The 23083-nt window shown below is 40.7% G+C and overlaps 1 protein-coding gene across 1 annotated transcript; it reads right to left on the bottom strand.

Annotated features, from left to right (window-relative positions):
* Nucleotides 1-7641: 7641 nt before the first annotated feature.
* LOC115773672 (plexin-C1) lies at nt 7642-18921 on the bottom strand. The gene is made up of 16 exons (XM_030720529.1): nt 17880-18921; nt 15762-15884; nt 15007-15141; nt 14820-14920; nt 12809-12914; nt 12567-12729; nt 12232-12334; nt 11197-11272; nt 11020-11061; nt 10762-10895; nt 10316-10495; nt 9426-9534; nt 9018-9197; nt 8770-8937; nt 8375-8474; nt 7642-8246 (listed from the first exon to the last, which is right to left on the bottom strand). The coding sequence occupies exons 1-16, from the start codon at nt 18882-18884 to the stop codon at nt 8188-8190; spliced, it is 2784 nt and encodes a 927-aa protein (XP_030576389.1). The 5' UTR covers nt 18885-18921; the 3' UTR covers nt 7642-8187.
* Nucleotides 18922-23083: the final 4162 nt, after the last annotated feature.

Here is a 23083-nt window from a genome sequence, read left to right as displayed (position 1 = left end):
GTATACATGTATGCATTTATGTGTATGTGCCTGCACATGTATGTGTGCATGCTTATGAGTGTGCATGACTGTGAGGGCATATGCACGGAGTATGTGTGTGTGTGTGTTTGTATGTATGCCTACGTGTGAGCTGAGATGACTTCCCTCGTTTTATGGATGTGTGCCTGTGTGTACATAGCATGTAAGTATGCTGACTGTATATGTGTGTTTAGATAATATTTGTGTATGTGTGAGTGCCTTTGCAGCTATATGTGCGTGTGTGTGTGTGTGTGTGTGTGTGTGTGTGTATCTCCACGTGTGTGTCTGTGTCAGTGCCCATGCAGCTGTGTTTGTGAGTGTGTGTACATAAACCTATGTGGAGGCTGAGATGTTCTCTCCCTTCACTTGTGAAAATGGCAGTCTGACTGATCAAGAACAGTTGCCCTGGCATCAGACCTGAGTCTGCAGAGTACCACATTTGCAACTTAATAGCAATGCCAAAGCACCAGTCTACTTGGCATCACTGTCAGTGTACATCCCCAATTAAATAATAGCCTCTAAATGCTTCCTATAGCTTCCAATGAGAGTCTGGATTCTGGTTGAAGGTATTTTGGACCATTCTTCTTTACAAAACATCTCCAGTTCAGTCAGGTTTGATGGTTTCTGAGCATGGACAGCCCGCTTTAAATCACACCACAGATCTTCAATAATATTCAGGTCTGGGGACTGAGATGGCCGTTCCAGAACGTTAGACTTGTTCCTCTACATGAACGCCTCAGTAGATTTTGAGGGTCGTTGTCTCATTGAAGTATCCAGCCCCGGCGCAACTTCAACTTTGTCGCTGATACTTGAACATTGTTCTCAAGAATCTGCTGATACTGACTGGAATTCATGAGACCCTCAGCTTTAACAAGATTCCCAGTACATGCACTGGCCACACAGCCCCACAGCATGATGGAACCACCACCAAATTTTACTGTGGGCACCAAGTGTTTGTCTTGGAATGCTGTGTTCTTTTTCTGCCATGCATACCACCCCTTGTTATGTCCAAATAACTAAATTTTAGTTTCATTAGTCCACAGCACCTTATTCCAAAATGAAGCCGGCTTGTCCAAATGTGCTTTAGCAGACCTCAAGTGACTCTGTTTGTGGTGTGTGTGCAGAAAAGGCTTCTTCTGCATTACTCTCCCATACAGCCTCTCCTTGTGCAAAGTGTGCTGAATAGTTGAACGATGCACAGTGACACCATCTGCAGCAAGATGATGTTGTAGGTCTTTGGAGCTGCTCTGTGGGTTGACTATGACTGTTCTCACCATCCTTCGCCTCTGCCTATCTGAGATTTTTCTTGGCCTGCCACTTCGGGCCTTAACTAGAACTGTGCCTGTGGGCTTCCATTTCCTCACTATGTTCCTCACAGTGGAAACTGACAGCTGAAATCTCTGAGAGAGCTTTTTGGATCCTTCCCCTAAACCAGGATGTTAAACAATCTTTGTTTTCAGCTCATTTGAGAGTTGTTTGAGGCTCCCATGTTGCCACTCTTCAGAGAAGATGCAAAGAAGAGAAACACTTGCAATTGGCCACCTTAACGCTTTCTTATAATTGGATTCACCTGTTTATGTAGGTCAAGGGTCAATGAGCTTACAAAACAAATTTGTGTTCCAATAATTAGTGCTAAAGGTATTCAAATCAGTAAAACCACAAGGGTGTCCAAACTTACTCACCTGCCTAATTTTGTTTAAATAATTATTACACACTTTCTGTAAATCCTATAAACTTCATTTCACTTATCAAATATCACTGTGTTCGTCTGCTATATGATATATTTGACTGAAACTGCTGAACCAACCAGGAAAATCATGAAAGTTATCAGGGGTGCTCAAACTTTTGCATATGTCATTATGAGGACGACTGTTTAAACATTAGCTCTAACTGAACCCGGACAGTTATTGGCCTGTTGTGAATTTTGCCGTTAAGCTCCTCGTTAGAGAACAGCAACTTGTGCAAAAAGTTCTGAAACATTTAACAGTTGGACATGTGCATTCAAAAGCTTAGAGAAGGTCACATTAAGTTCACCTGTAAAGGTTTGAATGCATTTTAGGCTCATCCTGAAATTTCACCCAAAAGCCAAATATCCCTAACTTTTTGTGAGTAGTGTATATCAGCACTTTAAACAATTCTGACTGTTGTATCTTTAATCAAACATTGGAAATAATACAATACTGTATAGAAACTTACTTGAGATAAAGTGTGTATTTTGTCCCATTAACAATTCTTTAATAATGGCATTTTATTGCCTTGCATTTCTATTTTACTGAATACGTGTTTGGTGCTTCACAGCCAATTCTTGTGTTAAATTCTCTGTCAGTGCACTGAATCAGTTGATTCCATTTGATTTGTTTCTAGTTTTTGAGAACACTAATGGATTAACCTGCCTCCCTTTAAGCTTGTTGCGTGCAATAATGTACAGATACAACAGTGGAGCCACAGGTGGAACCATTCAAAACACGTTTATAAGTTACACAGCGACCCACCGTCACTCTCGATGGCGCAGAGGTGTAGAAGTCTGGATCTTTATCGGTCCCTCTGCTGGAATCAGCGCTGATGTCAAACACTATCAGCTCGGTGTTGGTGTCTCCTCCATCCACACTGAACACGCCGCTCCAAAGCACCGGCTGCTCCCCCGGGATGACCGAGGAGGCCACGAGTCTGCTGCTCTCACCATCAGAGGTGCTGAGAGTCGCGCCCCGCAGCGACTTCAGTGCATCCGTTTTGCTTTTATCGCCTTGAAGCCAAATGAGACGGACTCTGTTTGTTTGATCTGAGAGCGCGTTGGAGAACAGATAGATGGTTGAACTGATCTGAAATCCATCAACAAACTCCACATCGCCTTTACTTTTGATCCCAGGAGTGCCTGAAGCTCCATCAGTTAGAGAAAATATCCCTCCGCCCTGTTTGTTATCTGTGTCATGAAGGTTGATAGTTTGGTGATTAATGCCGCACTTGCTGTTTTCAGGCTGCTCTTTGTTTTGTTGTATCGCGGTCAGAATGTAAGTGTCAGTCTGAGTTTTCTTCTTCACATCCACCAGAAAGCTGACAGACGCGCTGCTGTGCTTCAGAGGTCCCACCTGGATGTGTTCCCTGTACAGAAGGTTGGAGATGTTCTTCAGGTCCAGAACCTCACAGTAACCGCAGTCATCGTCAGTCACACCGCAGCTGATCATTGAGTCGCTCTTTGTAAAAGGCAACAATACGTTGATGCTGAAAGTTGAGTTCCACGCAGCCGTCTCAGAAACCCGGTAAAACTGCGCATCATCCGGTTGGTTCCCGGTCTTTAAGATTCCTCTCTGGGTCAGACTGTTGATCAGAGTCAGGTCGTGGCTCAGCTGGTACAGCCTCTCCTCTGTGGCGATGTAAACCGAGTTGGAGGCCACGGCGAACTGGCGGATGTCTCCATCAAAGCTGTAGCCTCCACCCTGCTCCAGACACAGACCCGGGTCTCCCCAGAGGACAGAAAGCAGACCGAGCAGCAGGATCATCTTGAAGCAGCAGCGATAATTCTGCCTGGGACCCCGTCATACACTGAAGGTCTGCATGGCTTTCTGCTCTCTGACAGTGTCTCTAGACTTGTGCGTAAAAGCGCAGCGCTCCTCAGCTGAAAAGAGAAGTGCTGAAAGTTGGAGGGAGGGAGCGCGCTCAGCGAAACTAAAAACTCAGATTTCAAATTCACGATTTAGCAGCATTATTATTTTCCCTCAGCTGCTTTCTCCAACTTCTTCCATGTTCTCAAAGTCTGTACAGTTTTAGTGTGACATCAGAACCTGCGGGTATTGTGCGCTGCTGAGCAAAACATAAACAGTGACAGCCCTCAGCTGCAGAGAAAGCGTTTGATAAACTTTCAATAAGTCACATGATGATATTCATCTCAAGAAGACTCAAAAGCCGCAGCGGGCCGAGTGCATTTCCGCTTCCACTGTAACAAGTGAATTGAGTCCCCATTAGTGCCCTATCGAAAATTTTGAATATTAATATTATTCGTTTGCATGCATTCTTTATTGATCAGTATCTAAGTCTGCCTTTAAGGCAATGGGCACGTATGAACTAAAATAAATTCTGGTCCTCTCATATAAAAGGGTACAAGATGTATGATGTGCCGATAGGAATTTAATAAATATAGAACTCCGGTTTCCTCCCAAAGTCCAAATACATGCACTTATTGGGGTTAGGTTAATTGGCCACTCTAAATTGCCCATAGGTGTGAATGTGAGTGTGAAAGGTTGTTTGTCTCTCTGTGTTGGCCCTGCGACAAGCTGGTTTCCTGTTCAGGGTGTACCCTGCCTTTCGCCCTATAACAGCTGCGATAGGCTCCAGCCCTCCCGCGACCTTGAACAGGAAAAGCGGAGGAGAATGGATGGATGGATGGATGAGAATGTTGTCATTCGACGTGCTTTGGTGTAATTTCCTGATCTTTACATTACTTGCACTGAGGGTATGTGCACTGACCTCTGCAAACATGAAGGGTCCAACTTTTAAATCTCGTCCAATTTCCTCCACGTTCGAATTAGAGAACAACAAAAGCGACATCTAGTGTCAGCTCTGAGAAGGTCTTTTCTCAAGTTTCCTGAGAAATTATAGCTGTTTGGGTAGTTATTACTATTGAACAACATAATCACGATTTTAATGAAAAATACTCAGAGGAGCAGACTGAAAAGTCCAGAGAAGAAAATCCCCACATGCATTTGTTTAAACCATGGATTTTAAGAAGGAATAGACCTTATTTCTAAATGACATGAGTGATCAAAGATATGCTGAAACGGTGCCTCCAGACCAACTGAAAGAGAGTAAAGGAAATTTGTGAAATGTCCCCTTTTCCTTATCACAGGGTTTTATCATCTCAGGAAAGGCAATCTGTATTAACTGTAACTGTATCTGATTTTGGAGCAACAAATAAGGAAACATCTTTGAACTCATTTGAACTTACAATCACAACAAAATTCTGTGCTGTGCTTCTCAGCATAAAACAGGCAGCATTTAAAAACACAGACAGACACAGTAAATAAATACATACAATAGAGAAACAGCATACACAACAGGGAAGCCATTGCAGTAATGGCTGACAGTGCTGCTTTATTGAGTTCATGTCTCACAGAAACATATCATTCTTCTATGTTTCCTAAGGTGGCATCTGAAGGAAGGAGTGTAAATAAGCTGCATACTAGACATACCAGAAATATAACAATTTAAATAGAAATATAGCATCAAGTAGCATATCGCAGCATTAATCTACAAAACAAGGTGAAGGTGTTGAAATAACACTGCACAGGAGACAGAAATAAGACTGTATAATAAAGTAACAACAAAATCACATGCCGATGAGTTACTGGAAAAGAATGAGTGTTTTGGTCTGATGTTTTGTGTCTACAGGATCCAGATGAGGCTGTTAACAGGCGAGAGTGAAGGGCACAGAAGAAGGAACTGATACATGTGCGAGGCAACATCTTGCATATTTCAGTAACTGTGTAACTGTCTAAGTCTGTGTATAAAAGTTGAACTAAGATAGAGAGCGGTGTCAGTCTTGTGTGAAGCTGCACCGACTGGCTACATTAGGCAGCTCCAACAATTCTGAACCAGAATAATCTGTAAAACTGTTTGAAATGGCTTTATTAAATTTAATAATTGGACTCCTTATTCTGTGTGTTTGTGTCATTCCTGTTTGATAAACAAACACGCAGAAACCTAAAGGCTTAAGTAGCACACACTCTTGTTATTTAAATTCCTTCACATCATGAAAGTGCATTTGTTTGGAGCACCATCATCACTGAGTTCTACAAATGATGCTCAGCAAAGAACTGCACATCATAATCCAACAGTTTTCTCTTGAAGTGGTCAAAAACAACGTTTGTATAGATGACTGTGTAAAATCTCTCTGTAGGAGGATGGAGGGTAAGTGATGAAAGATTTGACTGTTCTCTGCACTAAGAGAGGATTCAAGCTTTCCTAATGGATCAGCTCTAATGTCAGTCTGTGAAGACAGCAGAGCAAACAGACCCAGACATGGATGCAGACCAGCTTCCAGAGAAAAGAGAGCAGTGGGACTGCAGTGCTACATTTACACTTAGAAATTCAAGTTCAGAACGTTATCCCAAGAATGCTCTCAGACGTGTTCTGTCAGTTCACTCTGTGTCTCTTTGGCATTTTTGGGTCCTTGTTTGCCAAGTTGCAACTGCAAAAGCATCGTAAGATAAATCTGGATGGGATGAAGAGATTCCCCATTCTTTCTCTAAGGAGTGATGTGTGTGGCTGGATGACCTTCAATATGAGTCTGACTTCAAAGGTGAGTGCTGTGTTAAACTAACTACTAAGTTCCTGCTGAAGCACACCTCAGACATTTCTCTGATGCCAGTCAAACTGGATGTGCACTGTAAACTCAGATTTTGATTTGACTTAAAAATATTGAGTTCATATTACTTAAAATTGCCTAGTATGTGAACATTACTTGTTAATGCTGAGTAAGCTGAACTGTTTCATGTCCTTTTCTATTGTAATTGTGTTTTTAAGTCCAATCAACAACTTCTACTGAAATAAACTGAGTTTATATCACTTAAATATCCATCATTTCGCAACATTACTTATTAATGCTGAGTAGACTGTACTTTTTAGATGGTCTAGCTTATTGTAATTATGTGTTTGAGTTCAGACAGGATTAGTGTGCAGCAGCACAGTGGTGTGGTGATTAACAGTTTTGCCTCACAGCTTGAATGACACCTGAAAGTTCTGGGTTCAATTCCACCTTGGCCCCATCCTCTCGCTGTGTGGAGTTTGCATGTTCTCCCCATGTTTGTGTGGGTTTCCTCCTAAAGACATGCAGTTACTGGGGTTAGGTTAATTGGTCACTCTACGTTGCCCACAGGTGTGAATGGTTGGCTGTCTCTCTCTCTGTTTAGTTCCATTGGTAATGGAGTAGTTTTGGAAGAATCACAAAAGGACTACGAGGCAGATAAAGGAGCAACACTCAGAGGGCCTGTGGTCTTTTATTTTTCCAGTGGAAGGCAGGCAGCAGTAACCTTTGCTTGCTGAAGATGAAGTAACACTGATTTTATTTGTCAGATCAACTTTTTACCTGGTGCATGTCCCATGGTGCATCAGTGGTCTTCTGATTATGTCAGATTTTTGATGGACTACAGGAAGTGTAACATCAGTGACCTCCTGTTGGTCACAATATACCTCTTTGAATGATTTTAGTGATTGTTTATTAAATATGAAAATCATTTAAAGACACCATCATGGGTTGTAGTACCATCACAATCTGAACTCACTGATTGGCCATAATGACTTTATATAGCACTCAGCTACCATTCTCATTCAGCACACTGTCACCAAAATCACGTCACACTTCAGGGCTCTCCTGCTGATCGTGATGAAACTTTGATTTTGTGATTTTTAAATCATGATGATTAATTTGTTAACACAACTCCTGTGAGGTGTAAAACCTCCAAATTCATTCCAACCACCAGGGGGCACTGCTTGACCTCAGTACAGTCATTACTGTGGAAGAAGAGGTCTTTTTTTTTTTTTTTTGCCCGATTATGAAGAACCAAAGAAACTGAAAAAGGAGAGATGGATAAAAATAGAGTAATTATTAAACTTCTTTAATTAAAGCTGAAAGTCTGAACTTCAATCACATGTTGATGGTTTGTGGTGGTGCACAGAGGCAAAACAAAACTACACAAGTTGTGTCATTGTCCAAATACTGATGGACTTCACTATAAATCTATTTTACACGTGAGAAGAACATGTGATATAAAATCTGTTAAAATATGTAAAAGACAAAATATACAACAGCTAAAACAAATCTTCTATTTGTGTCCTGATAACACAACAAGTAAAACAGTTACTTCATAAATCATAAATCCCAATGATTCTGTATAAATATAAACATATATTAAGCTGTAACAGTACAAAAAATGAGAAAACAAAGCACAAAGAACAGAACCTCTCTTTCTAAACTAGTCCACAGTCAAAACTCTTTAAGCTGCTTCCAACATAAAATAATTTCCTCTGATTTAAACAATAAAAACACAGTAAAACCTACATTTTTAAAAGAGAAAGAAAAATAAAACAAACACTGCTTTCTGAAGCTTTCTAATACAGATCTTCAGACAAAGCGTGAACTTCTTCCCAGTAACACTCAGGCTCGTCAGAGGTCAGAGGTCAGAGGTCATTCATCTCAGCAGTGAGTCCCTTCTGCCAAAAATAGATGATGACCAAGGCTGAAAGACAAACAGTAAAAACTGAGCTGAAAACAAGAACATAATCCATAAAGTGGTAGAAAAGAATCATTTAACACAAGATTATGTAATAAAACATATGTGAAAAAGAAAACATTTGAGTCACTTACCAGCAATAACACAGGGTATCAGCATGAAACGCACCATCTGAAGGACTGAGTGTAATAAAGACTGAGGATCAAGGCTTATTGACCTCTCACCAAACTTTATCTAGGAGAGAAATAAAGGAGCTTCACAGAGGGAGGTCCCACTAGAGCAATGAGTCAGAGTATTTACTGCATGTATGAATGAATGAATGGTGTTAGCCACTGATACAGATTAAAAAGGTCTGTTTGTGTTTATGGTGCATGGCTTTTGCTTCTCCTCTAGAAAACCTTAAAATGAGAACTTTGATGTTTTTGTTTCCACAAATGAAGTTTTCTAAAAACCTCCTCACTGTATATTGTGATAATTATTTTTTTTCTCTTACTTGTTTAGCTTGGAGTAGCACAAAAGAAAGATTTACCAATAGCTTCTGAAATTCAGGGTTGGGCAGGCTTTGAATCTCACAGGTGAAAGAGTCCTCATTGTTACTGGTTTCTTTAGCTTCCATGATGCACTGGTGTGTCTTATTGCCTTGAATGCCCCACACTGATAACTCTTCTATCATCATCTGCAGCTTGTCTGCCTTTTTCTGAAACAGCAGAAACAAAGGCTGACCTTTCATGAATCAGTGTCACATGTTTGAGCACGTGCGATTCAGGAAAACATTACCTGTATGGTGATGTGGACGTCTTCCCCTGTCCTCGTGGCTGTGAAGCTGGTAAACTCAGGGTCTGGATAGAGGGAGAGTTTTGTGGAGCAGACCAAGGTTTGATTGGCTACTTTCAAAAACACACTGCTGCTAGAAATCTTTGGAGTGTTTTCAGCTGCAGGTGTGTCATAGGTGAGAGTCTGCAGTGAATTTAAACAAACAGAAAACACAGCATGACATGACTAAGACAGACCATAAGACAATGATGTGATTCTGATGTGGACTATTTCCTGTTTTGTGCTTCATGTAAGAAAGAGAAACTCAAGGAAAATGCCAGACATGATTCCCCAAAAACTGTCCCGTGTTCATTCATAAAAACATCTTAACATATCAATTCAATGGGATGTAGTTTGTGTCTACAGACCCACCTGAGCATTGATGTCTCTGGGAAGTCTGACATCCTGCATGGCATGGCTGTGTAAGACCCCTTCAACAAACTCCAGGTGGCGTCCTATGAGTGTGATCTTCCTCTTCCCACTTCAGGTCACAGAGCAGCATTTAGTCAGAGCAGCAAGTACAAGAAGAAAGTGATCTCAGAGGGAGAACTTTCTTGCAATGACACTGTAATATGATAGTAAAGCAGTATTTCACTGGAACACATAAGAGTTCTCTACATATCAGTGTAGTCTGTGTCTGAGAGTCTGAGAGACTGAGTAGTCACTTAGATGTAAATGGACTGGTTTTTTTCTACTCTACTTTTAGCACTTGTTGAGATATGTTGAGATAATGCGCGGTGACTTAAAGTGTGTGATGGACTGACAGACTAACAAACTTCCCCATGCTGAGACCCTGCAAAGAGCAGAGGCATAAAAAAGGCTCCTGATTTAGCACTTTAACAGGAAGCAGTCTTAAAGTGACAAACTGTGGTCACAATGTGTTTCTGCACCATGAATCAGACTGAAACCTGCTGAAGTCAGGGACAAAGCCTTATCAACTCTTCTTGTCTCAAGAAGTCTCCCCTCTGAAATGATCTATAGGAGATGCTTCTTGTGTTGAACCTGTTAGCGCTGACCTCTGTCTCAAAAATAATTAAAAATTTCCATTAAACTGAAGTCACCGTAAAACTTACCTCCTCTTTTGGTAAATATCTTATAGCAGCATGTAGCAGCACGTAATGCTGAAGTGAAGTGAAGGTTCCCAGGTTTCGTGCCATTCCCAGGGCTTCAAACTCTTTGACACTTTGTGCAACATTGGCTGGTAGAAATTCTGTATCTGAATAACTGTATTTGTTTGGAGGCTTCAGCCAAACTAAACATACCTGATCCAGCTGCTGCTTGGAATAATGTTGGAGCAGGATGGTGACGAGCGATAGGTGATTTTAGCTTCGCTGTGGCAACTCCCATCTGGGAGGAGAACACATACACTGGCCACGTGTTTGATATCCGAACTGGGAATGTGGAACGTCAGACTGGCACCAGTGTTTTTCCAAACAGGAGATCTGAGCAGTGAACACAGAGAGAAACTAAAATTCATCAATAACTAAATATCTGTTTAAACTAACAATATATGTGATTCTCAAATCCTTAAAAGTAACACAGCTTGGGCGCCCGAGTGGCTTAGTGGTGAAGCTGGCAATCATGTGCCTTTAAAACTGTGCCTTTAACTGTCAAAGTTAAACTGTAAAATCTGTCTATAATAAGGGTGCCTGAATACTTTTCTTTTATTTGCCATTTGCCAAAGTACAGTCTCAGTAAAGTGACTCACTCTTTTGGAGTACAGTCGGTGAGCGCCCAGATCCTCACTGCAGTCACATCACTGAGGTTGCTGCCTGACAGCACTGCGTGGTTCCTCCCGTAAGAAGACACCACACTGGGAGTGATGGAGGAGATCTCTGGGATCTGACAGTAAAACACAAAAATAATCAGCTTTAATACATGACCATCTACTGTTGCTAGAACCTCTACTACAATTGAATCAGATCTCAGAGGAACAAAGTGTTTGAGGACTGAAGTTCAGACTCACAGAGAAGTTCATCCCAGACTCCAACTTTTGGCAAACGCTGTCCTGCAGGAGGAAGTAGAGGGAATAAATATGGCCGGCTTAAAGACACTGTTAGATCTGATCCAGGGCCTGCTGTGACTAATATTAACTTAGCTGAAACACGAAATAACATTTATCTATTTATTTTTCAGTTATTACATTACTCTCTCCTGGATTGGCCCAAGAACATTTGGTTTTATTCCATCCACAACCAGCCTCGATGCACTGCTGACACCTGAAGAGAAACAAACACATATTAGTGTTGAGAGCAGCACCTGCAACAACTGCCAATATGGATCATGATGTTCAAGAATACAACATACAACAAAGAGACCGCTCAGTAGTAATATATCCTTCCTGACGATGATGAACAGTTTTGTTTCAACAGTGACTGAACTGATTGTTATGCAGTCTCAAGAGCATGATGGTAATGACCCACGCCTGTTCTCACACTTTGGCTCATGTGATAATGCACATGATCAATAGTGGGTCAGTGCAAAGTGTACCTGCATTTACTGTACCCTAGTGATGGGTATTTGAGGCCTGGAGGTTGCCTCAGCTCTTTGCCAGATCGTTCCACGCCACCATGGTGAAAATTGGGTCCTTGTTCCTTGTTTGTGCTGCTCTCGCCTGTCTGTTAACCCCTCTGCTCTCTGTGTTTTCCAGTAATCAGATACATGCCATAACTATATCTCTGTGTTTTTGGACCTCCGGATTTGGAAGGGAATTTCAATCAATCTTACCCATACCTGGAACTCAACAGAAAGAAAGCATCCACACACCTGCCTGCTCACTCTCCACCCTCTGTGCTGCTCTACCTGCCACTCCACGCCACCTCTCTGAGCCCAACAGTTCTTCACTTAAGTAAGATTTTCTTCTCCACAGCCAATTCCTCAAATATTTGTAGTTCCCTTTGTCCTCTTCCACAGAACTCCTGTGCACCGACCCCACCACCCTTTACCTATTCACCTACACTTCCTTGTAAATAAAGACTTGAAGCATCTATTCTGATGTCTGAGACTGCTTTCTGGGTCCAAACCAAACATGACAAAATGTCCAGTAAAGCTCTTGAGACCTGGGATCTACACAGATGGCTGATTGTACATTTCATGTTTTTCAGATCCATCTGTTAGTTATATTATTTTCAAGTAGTCTGCCCACAGTGAGACTTCTTTATAATCTGACTGAACTTACAAAACAGAAGTTGGTGGTCCGCTGATGTCAGAGCAGCTGGTTAACCTCAGTCGTTCTGACAGTTCTGTCGTCCCAAGTCTAAATTTTACTGAGACATTCAGGCCTGTTAAATAAAAATAATATGACCAATGTCAGAATCTTTAGTTATGTTAGTTATATATGCTTAATCAGTTGTAAAAATATATAATAAACAGCTCAGATTTGTCAGCTGGGAAGGAATATTTAATCTGTCAGAGTCGACTCTGTCATTAATATTTCTGCATGTATTTTTTGTTTTAGTAAATGTTGCAATTCCAGTATTTTTATCCTTGGATTATTTATGAAAAGTCACTGACCATCAGGAGGAACTGTGCCATTAAGGATGCAGGTGCATTGTGGGAACTGTGGAGGAGGGTTATTCTGACTACAGATCTGACTGGAAGTTGCAGAGAAGTGACAGGTGAAGTTAGACGCTGCCTCCTGGCCCACAGTCAGGTGTGTGTGGATTATTAGTGAGATCTGAAAAAGACAGCATGTAAGTGACAAATAACTGAAAGTTACAACTGATGACATCTGTAAGTGTGTTTGTAAGCTGCACCTGTCCGTTTGTGTCCTTTTCCACTCTGTGGGAAATCATTTTGTTTTGGGAATCATCAGGAATGGACAGCCAGTCTGAATCCATGCAGTCGCCTTCAAACGTGCAGCTAGGAAAAGAAAAATAAATCACTACCTAAACTCTAATCCCACAGAGACAGATCATCTCGTCAGTAGTTTCACTGGATACTGTGGCTCCTCTGAAAAGGAAAGCCTCAAATCAGAAGTGCCTGACTCCGTGGTATAATTCACAAATGAGCAACTTAAAGCAGATAACCTGTAAGCTGGAGAGGAAATTGCATCTCACTAATTTAGTATATGCTCATTTAGCCTGGAAAAAGAATTTGTTGCCTTATAAAAAAAAGCCCTCCATAAAGTTAGGACATCTTACTACTCATCATTAACTGAAGAAAATAAGAACAACCCCAGGTTTGTTTTCAGCACTGTAGCCAGGCTGACAAAGAGTCAGAGCTCTGTAGAGCCGAGTATTCCTTTCACTTTAACTAGCAGTGACTTCATGGATTTCTTTACAAACCAAATTTCGACCATTAGAGAAAAAATTATTCAAAACCATCTCAAAGATTTATCTTCATGATCAGCTGCTTTCAACACTGCTGATATTTGTTTAGACTCTCTCTCCAATTGATTTTTGGAAGTTAACGTCATGTCATGGTCCAGGGTCCCTGGGTGTTTTGTCTTTGCTTTGTTTGTCTGTTCTGGGTTTCTTTTGTTGTGGGGTTTGGTTATGTTTTGATTTTTCTAGTTGTGTTCTGTGTCAAGTCTGTCTCTTTGTTCCCTTGTTTCACTTCCTGTCTTATTTTGGTAGTGTCTGATTTCTTGTGCAGTGTATTTAGTTTTGCATCCCCTTGTCTCGTCATGGTTGTGTTCAGCTGTGTTCCCATCTGTTGGCCATTCCCTCACTATCCCTCTGTGTATATATTGTCTGTGTCCTTGTTAGTTCTTTGTCAGGTCATTGTCAATGCTTACTCGTGTGTGCGCGCGCGCGTGCCTTATGTCAAGTCAAGTCCAGTCAAGTTAAGCCACGTCACGTTTTGTTTCGAGTTTAAGTTTGTGCTGCTGTCTCCAAGATATCACCAAGTGCTTGCTCATATGGGGTCGTTTTGACTGTTGGGTTTTCTCTGTAATAATTGTAACTGTAATAATTTACTTACACCATAATGCACCTTAAGGAGAAATTGAAATTGAATTAATTTCATTCATTCATTCATTTCATTTATTCATTTATATAGCGCTTAACACAACTGACAAGGTGACCAAAGCACTTTACAAATATACAATAAAATAAATCAATTACATTAAATATAAATAATATTACATCACAGAAGACAAAAGTAAGATCGTTCCATTACATGGTATTAAAAGCCTGTTTAAACAAATAAGTCTTAAGTTTAGATTTAAAAATTTTCAGATCCGAAATAAGTCGGAAATCTAAAGGAAGGCTGTTCCACAGTCGGGGTGCGGCCACTGAAAAGGCCCGATCACCCCAATACTTTAACCTGGTTCTTGGGACATCTAATAAAAGACGATTAGAAGACCTCAGAGATCTCTCGTATACAGCAAAACTTAAAAGATCTGATAAGTACGGTGGGGCCAATCCATTCAACACTTTAAAAACAAACAATAAGATTTTAAAATGAATTCTATAATGAACAGGAAGCCAATGGAGATTGAACAAAGTAGGCGTAATATGATCACGTCTAGGGGTGTTAGTTAAGAGATGAGCAGCAGCATTTTGGACGAGTTGAAGTCATCTCAGGGAAGACTGACGAACACCAATATAAAGGCTGTTGCAATAGTCAAGTCTGGAACTAATAAGAGCGTGAATTGCCCTCTCTAAATCAGTGCGATCTACAAAAGATTTGACTTTAGTCAGTAGACGCAAGTAATAAAAACTAGTTTGGACTACAGAGTTAATCTGTAGTCCAAACTGATTTGAATGATCACCAAGTTTAGAATAGCTTGAATACGTCAGCTGCAGATGGCGTTTCTCTGACCTTTTTTTGGAGCCACACCACCCACAGTATGGATCCTGTGCAGACCAACATTCCTGCACGTTTGTGTATGTGCTGCACTTTGACACAGGAACTCGCTTCATCTAGAACAACAAAAACATTCAGAAACACTTTAACATGCAGCACAGGCACACATGACATTAAGATAATCAGTAAATAACACAAGTACCTGGTTTCTAAATGGCACATACACATGTTTATGATCCACTGGATCCAGATGCAGTTTGGGAAACACTTTGTGGTCGTTGTTGGTCCCGTAGAGCACCATGGGACAGGCAGAGTGATAGTTCCTGTCCACAGCAAGCTGACGACAATGATAAGAATTTAAGTTTTTTCTTTTTAATGCACATTTCATTTTCTCCTTTTTCTCTGGCCACTCGTTGCCAAAACTAAGGCTGCAGAGTAAAGTCTTGATGGTTTTCTTCATTGTGGAGATGCTATTTTGTCCACTCATAAAAACTCACACTAGGACAGAAAAAAGTATGTTGAAAACACTGCTGGTGTTTTTGGTAACTTGCACTGTGTTCCCTCATTTCATCAGTCAACAATTTGGAGCATGTGATGCAACTGTGTTTGTGCTGCTCGTGGTAAATGTCATGGCAGCATCAGCTTTGTGTCCCTCTAAAAGTATGTTCAGGAATCTTTACATTAAAAATTCCATAACATACGTTTCACTTTTTCCCTTTTCAACCTAAGGAGAGGCAGACTAAATAAAGGAAGGCAAGAAGCTGATGACCAGTGTTGGTTGCAGCAGATGGCTGCGACTGATGGCAGTAAAAATATGAGAATCTGTGCTTACATGGCCCAGCACAAATTACTCCAGCACTTCCAAAATCAGAATCCTGGTGCCTCACCTGGTTTGGGTGCACCCATTTTAAGTACCTTTCCCCACAATAATCGATGCATTTCATTGTTTATACACACCTTGATGATCTGCCCGTCTCCTGTCCCAATGAAGAAAACCATCCAGGCTCTCTGCCTCACTGCCAGAACAGAGGTCATGGAGCTCGACCTGAGGAGCACCGCCTTTGGTTTCAGGCTCTTTGGCTGAGAAACAAATAAACTGATTATCAGATCTTTTATTTTTAGATATCTCAAGATTAGGACTTGTAAGTGTTCAGGATAATTAATATAGAAACAGCCTATCATCACTCCAAACCTAATTAACTGCTGTTGGTGGTCATCAAGCATACGTAAGTTCTTCTTGTTTCTAAGTTATGAAACCAAACATCACATTTTATTTACACATTATGATTCAAGGTAATAAAATTAAACATATCAAATAATGCTGAACAAACAGAATTTACTATGTTGCAGTTTGCACTTCAAAAATGTGCTAGTTCATGTGAGTTATGCTGATTCGTGCCTTGTTGACAGCTGGCAGCATTTCATTAAGTATGCTGATAACTGTTTTACTGATAATGAATTTTTATCAAGTCATTTGAGAGCTCAGTGACCATAACTGTCACCACTGCACCAACTCTACAAGTGAATAATAAACTGTCCTCTCACCAGGAGCAGAGCAGTGTGGGGAAAAGTGGGAATGGCAGCCCTCACGCTTCTCCGTTTAGCAATCTGATGGATGAGTCTGGGATTGGTAGTTGCCAGGAGAACGATACTTGTCTGACTGCACGGTGCCAAGTGTAAAGTTTGATGGAGGGGGGATTATGGTGTGGGGGTGTTCTTCAGGAGCTGGGCTCAGTCCCTTAGTTCCAGTGAAAGGAACTCTTAATGCTTCAGCAATATCAACATGACTGCACACCAGTGCACAAAGCAGCTCCATGAAGACATGGATGAGTGAGTTTGGTGTGAAAGAACTTGACTGGCCTGCACAGAGTCCTGACCTCAGCCTGATAGAACACCTTTGGGATGAGTTATAGCAGAGACTGTGAGCCAGGCCTTCTGGACGAACATCAGTGCCTGACCTCACAAATGTGCTTCTGGAAGAATGGTCAAAAATTCCCATAAACACTAGGAGTGCCTTCCCAGAAGAGCTGAAGCTGTTAAAGCTGCAATATCTACACTGTTGAATCTACTTAAACAAACCAAGGTAACTCATTGCCTTAAATGGAGCCTGTACCAGCTGTCAGAAGGTGAGAGGCAGGGTACCCCCATACAGGTTGCCAGCCTGTACCCTGAGAGGGGCAGACAACCATTCACACCTGGGCAACTTAGAGTGACCAATTAACCTAATGACAGTAACTGCATGTTCTTGGACTGTGGGAGGAAACCCGTGCAAACACAGGGAGAAAATGCAAGAGGCCCAGGCGGAATTGAACCCAGATTATTAGATAGTTATTCTAGCTGTGAGGCAACAGTGCTAACCATCATGCCACCATGCTGCCTATACCAAAAATATTTTTTACAGTGTTGAACTGTGTCTGTTTAAATTTGGTCACTAAACAAACATGATAAAACTCAGCCCTGCTGAACACTGGTACATTAACATTTACAAATAACATTTGTCCATGGAACAATAAAAAACTGTACAAGTAGAGAACCAGAGGGTGAACAAAAAACAAACAAAAAGACCAAATATCTACTCTTTCAAACTCCACACAGCAAGAGGCTGGGGCCAAGGTGGAATCAAACCCAGACCTTTAAGGTTTCATTTTAGCTGTGACGCATAACTGTTAACCACCACACCACCGTGCTGCTGCTCACGAACCCTGTCTGTTAAAACTGGTTCTGTTGGAGGTTTCTTCCTGTTAAAAGGGAGTTTTTCCTTCCCACTGTCACCAAGTGCTGCTCGTAGGGGGTCGTTTTAACTGTTGGGTTTTCTCTGTATTATTGTAGGGTCTTTACCCACAATACAAAGCGCCTTGAGGCGACTGTTATAAATAAAATCCCTATATAAACAAAATTGAATTGAATTGAAATATCAAAGCTTATGGATTAAGAACGGGATGTCACTCAAGTTCATATGCGTGTATAGGCAGACTTTTGGCTGTATGTATCAGCAGCTGCAATAATGTCAGATACAACAGTGGAGCCACAGGTGGAACCATTCAAAACACGTTTATAAGTTACACAGCGACCCACCGTCACTCTCGATGGCGCAGAGGTGTAGAAGTCTGGATCTTTATCGGTCCCTCTGCTGGAATCAGCGCTGATGTCAAACACTATCAGCTCGGTGTTGGTGTCTCCTCCATCCACACTGAACACGCCGCTCCAAAGCACCGGCTGCTCCCCCGGGATGACCGAGGAGGCCACGAGTCTGCTGCTCTCACCGTCAGAGGTGCTGAGAGACGCGCCCCGCAGCGACTTCAGTGCATCCGTTTTGCTTTTATCGCCTTGAAGCCAAATGAGACGGACTCTGTTTGTTTGATCTGAGAGCGCGTTGGAGAACAGATAGATGGTTGAACTGATCTGAAATCCATCAACAAACTCCACATCGCCTTTACTTTTGATCCCAGGAGTGCCTGAAGCTCCATCAGTTAGAGAAAATATCCCTCCGCCCTGTTTGTTATCTGTGTCATGAAGGTTGATAGTTTGGTGATTAATGCCGCACTTGCTGTTTTCAGGCTGCTCTTTGTTTTGTTGTATCGCGGTCAGAATGTAAGTGTCAGTCTGAGTTTTCTTCTTCACATCCACCAGAAAGCTGACAGACACGCTGCTGCGCTTCAGAGGTCCCACCTGGATGTGTTCCCTGTACAGAAGGTTGGAGATGTTCTTCAGGTCCAGAACCTCACAGTAACCGCAGTCATCGTCAGTCACACCGCAGCTGATCATTGAGTCGCTCTTTGTAAAAGGCAACAATACGTTGATGCTGAAAGTTGAGTTCCACGCAGCCGTCTCAGAAACCCGGTAAAACTGCGCATCTTCCGGTTGGTTCCCGGTCTTTAAGATTCCTCTCTGGGTCAGACTGTTGATCAGAGTCAGGTCGTGGCTCAGCTGGTACAGCCTCTCCTCTGTGGCGATGTAAACCGAGTTGGAGGTCACGGCGATCTGGCGGATGTCTCCATCACAGGTGAAGCCTCCATCCTGCTCCAGACACAGACCCGGGTCTCCCCAGAGGACAGAAAGCAGACCGAGCAGCAGGATCATCTTGAAGCAGCAGCGATAATTCTGCCTGGGACCCCGTCATACACTGAAGGTCTGCATGGCTCTCTGCCAGAGAGAAAGAGCGCTCTCAGCCACACCAAAAACTCGGATTTCAAATTCACAATTTATCAGCATTATTATTTCAGCTGATTTCTCCTCCTTCTTTACAGTTTTAGTGTGAAAACAGAACCTGCGGATATTGTGCGCTGCAGAGCAAAATTAAAACAGTGACAGCCCTCAGCTGCAGAGAAAGCGTTTGATAAATTTCAATAAGTCACATGATGATATTGAAGAAGGCTCAAAAGCCGCAGAGGGCCGAGTGCATTTCCGCTGCCACTATAACACAAGTAAAAGGATTCCCCGTTAGTGTCCTATCGAAAATTTGAAATATTATCTGCTCATAATTATGTATGTGCTTCTATACGCATGCAGCATTTAATAACTCAGTGGTCCGCGCAGTTATCTTCTTTAAAATAATGTATTTATTAATATCTGTCAGTAAACATCAAAGCCTTTCTTATTCACCCAACAAATCGCAGATTAGACTCCAACTGGGCACACAAGTGTTCAGTGTTAGAGTAAGATTTCACTTCAGACAATGGTAACGTATAAAATAAGAAACCGATCCTGATCCTCTCATATCAAAGGGTACACACTTATGATAAGCCGATGCGACTTAAATAAAGACAGAATGTTTTCATATGATGTGTTTTCCTGTAATTTGATGAGTTTTTTTTTTTTTTTTTTGCATGACTTGCGCTGAGAGCATGCGCACTGAAACATGAAGGTCCAACTTTTAAAACTCATACAATTTCCTGCAGGTTCGAACTGGAGATCAATAAAGGCGACATCTAGTGTCAGCTGTGGGAAGGTGTTTTCTCAGGTTTCTGCCATACGTTCAGTTATCACTGACTAAACAGATGAATGCAAAATCTGAAAATATAAATTTTTCCTACTCTGACCGTGACCAGCAGACTGAGTGCAGCAGCTTATAGCAAGCTCAGTGACACCCAGTACATCTCAGTGATAAGATTTTTCATTTAATCTGATATGTGATGTTAGTATGTGATGTACTCTGAACAAAGTGCCCACTGTATTTTCATTGTGCATGGACGCAAGTGATTATTTTAGCATTTACCATACATGTAGGATTGGCTAAGTAAAGTTAGAAGTACTAAATTAGTTAGAAGACCAGTGAAACTTCTTTCCAAATCTGTCAATGGAGACAATGAAGTGCTACATTATTTCAATCAAAATTAATCATCCTCTGAGATTGTGAGATGTGTGTGCAGCTATGATGTACAGAAAGCAAGAGAGAAACTAAATAAATATTCAGTAACTGCACTCACATGGAGTGTAAGAACGATTAAGTCTATTATTACCTCTGCCAAGGATGGTTATGGGTTTGAACGGATTCTGATAAAACTGTCGTGGTGTAGTGTGGGGCAATTAAAATGTGGCTTACATCCTTCAAGGTCTTCAAGGTCAGCTTAATGATTTAATGGTCGAAAATTGACAAAAAAAGTCTCATAACTTGGAAACGATGATTCTTACAAGTGTGGTGTGTATGTCAACATATAGAAAGTATAAAGATTTTAAATATGTCACATTTGTGTGTATTGACAATGTATACGCATTTAGGAAACAATATATGAGGATCCTAAATATCACGTTATACTGTAGTTTGCATCTTGAGATCATCGCTCATTTGACCTCTGACCTCAATGTTATATTTCTTTCAAATTGACCCCAAAATGTGTTATATATTGTCAAAAGAAAGAGAACAAATCCACATGAATAAAAAATAAATAAAAAAAATTTTTCATAATTATGTCAGATATGTTAAAATGGGTTTCAATAACGCAGAGGACAGTTTGCATTAACTTTTACTGCACTACAAATGTCTTAAAGGATGTTTAAAAAGAACAAAGAAAGCAAAATGAATCTATACAAAATACACAAATAAACAAAGTACATATGGAGGCATGCCATGTCTACCCTCCTGAGACACCGAAGAAAAATGCTTTGATATTTAGATTTTTTTCTTTTTTTTTTTAGATGAGATTAACTATTGTGGTTCAAAGAAACATATTGTATCTTTTTTTTGTTATTTATTTTTTTCTTCTGTCCCTTGAAGTCAACATCAGCTCTTGTTTGATCAGAGAATGATGTAATGCACTGATATTAGTTCCATTTTTGTGTGGATTTCTGCTAAAAACATTTTTCTTCCATTAATATTTAAAAAGCTGATGGAAACGCATCACATTACAATTTTAAAAAATAACTTCTTAGTCTAGGTTTTTTTTTTCTTTTAAACTCCATTCTGCATACCTAATGCTCACCTAAACCTGGATTGTTAGGTCATGTCAGAACTGACACTAACAGTGATCATGGCTGGTGTGACAGAGGACTGAGTGAGGCAGACAGGATTTTACTCACCCAAAACCCCCGGTGGAAATGACCTGCTTCATGTGATGATACACATGATCAATAGTGGCCCCACCGGGGTTTAAATAGCTGCGACTCTCCACCTTTTGGTTTTAGAACTGAAGAAACCTTTTGGATAGCAGGTGAAACATCTTTGAAAAATTTAAAGAAGTGCAGTCACCTTTTTTCAAGCTCTTGAGACTATCATGACCTGGATGACTGAAATCTACACAGACGAGATGAGGAAAAGGTGCTTTGCTTGATCATGCACCAGAACCATAGGTTGTTAATTCTAAACAAATACTGAAAATATAAATTGATGAAGGGCAAACCAAACTTACCACCAAAATTGTTTAAAGAAAACAATCTTTACACCAAGAAGAAGTGGAAACAAAGATATACAATACATAACTGAACTCTTGAGCACTGACCTATGATGCAGGAGGGACAAAAGTAGACAAGACCACAAAAATGGCTTCTTACTGGAAACACTGTTTTCTTTCAGTCTATTTCCATCTTTTTCTTTGTCTTGTAGGTTCATAACGAAGAAGAAGAAGAGCTTAAGTATGTTGTCACCAAAATCCCTATACACACCATTGCTCTCCTGCTGATCATAATACAGCTCTTAGTTTGGAGGAAAAGGTTCTTTTCCACTGCATGGAGGTGCAGGTGATGCAGTGGTTAGCACTAATGCTTCACAGCATTCACAGCCAGTCGTGGTCAGAGCTTATTCATCTCAGCAGTGAGTCTCTTTTGCCAAACATAGATAATCACCAACACTGAGAGACAAACAATAAGAGTGTTAAATAAAAAATAAATAAACATTATTTATATATATATATATATATATATATATATATATATATATATATATATATATATATATATATATATATATATATATATATACTCAATGTGTTGGTAGAATTCTTCCTTTGTTGTGACAATTCTTAATTTGATCTTTCTTTAATACTAGCTTTGATATTAGAATTCTTAGAAGCTTAGAATTCTCAATGTGTTGGTAGAATTCTTCCTTTGTTGTAACAATTCTTAGAATTCTTAGAAGCACACACACACACACACACACACACACACACACACACACACACACACACACACACACACATATATACATTATTAAAAAAATAAATAAAATTGTGGTCCAGGCTTTAAAATACAAAAGGCACTGGATCAAAATCACTTACCGACAATAACACAGGGTATCAGCAGGAGACGCACTATCTGAAGGACCTGGTGTAATAAAGACCAGGACTCTAGCCTTACTGTCCTGTCACCATACTTTATCTAGGAGATAAATAATGGAACAGTTACTGTATATTACACAGTAATAAGTTGGTCAAGGTGGAGTTTGCGTGGGTTTCTCCAGCTTCCTCCCACAGTCCAAAGACATGCATGTTAGGTTCATTAGTGAGTCTAAATCAGCCATGGGTATGAAGTAGATAAAGAGTTTGACGTGTCTAGAATAAACCACCTGTATGGTTAAAAATATGGCTTGTAGTCTAAAGCACTTTGAGTGGTCAGTAAGACCATCAGAATATACAAAGATTACATTATATTACATTATTTTATAGCAATAATTTTAAATCATACCTGAAAGCAATACTTTTAGTATTAGCACAGTACTGCGCTCCTGAGGATCACAGGAACTCCGAAAACCAAACCATCCGCACTTGTCTTATCACGTGACCAAATCTCGACCTGCCAGCCCACGGAATATAAAATACTCAGTAAAAGCAAAGAGGTGTAGCAAGAAA

The sequence above is a fragment of the Archocentrus centrarchus genome, chromosome 23 (assembly GCF_007364275.1).
Source record: "Archocentrus centrarchus isolate MPI-CPG fArcCen1 chromosome 23, fArcCen1, whole genome shotgun sequence".
NCBI classification, from domain to species: Eukaryota; Metazoa; Chordata; class Actinopteri; order Cichliformes; family Cichlidae; genus Archocentrus; species Archocentrus centrarchus.
The sequence above is the reverse complement of the archived record's forward strand: the minus strand, read 5'-3'. Positions and strand labels throughout refer to the sequence as shown.

Excerpts from the sequence above, each read along its gene's own strand:
- LOC115773672 (XM_030720529.1), bottom strand. The coding sequence starts at position 18,884 with ATGATCCTGCTGCTCGGTCTGCTTTCTGTCCTCTGGGGAGACCCGGGT. Across the intron at positions 12,335-12,566 it reads TGGCACAGTTCCTCCTGATG|GCCTGAATGTCTCAGTAAAA; the intron begins GTCAGTGACTTT and ends TTTATTTAACAG. Across the intron at positions 11,062-11,196 it reads CCAATCCAGGAGAGAGTAAT|GACAGCGTTTGCCAAAAGTT; the intron begins GTAATAACTGAA and ends TTCCTCCTGCAG.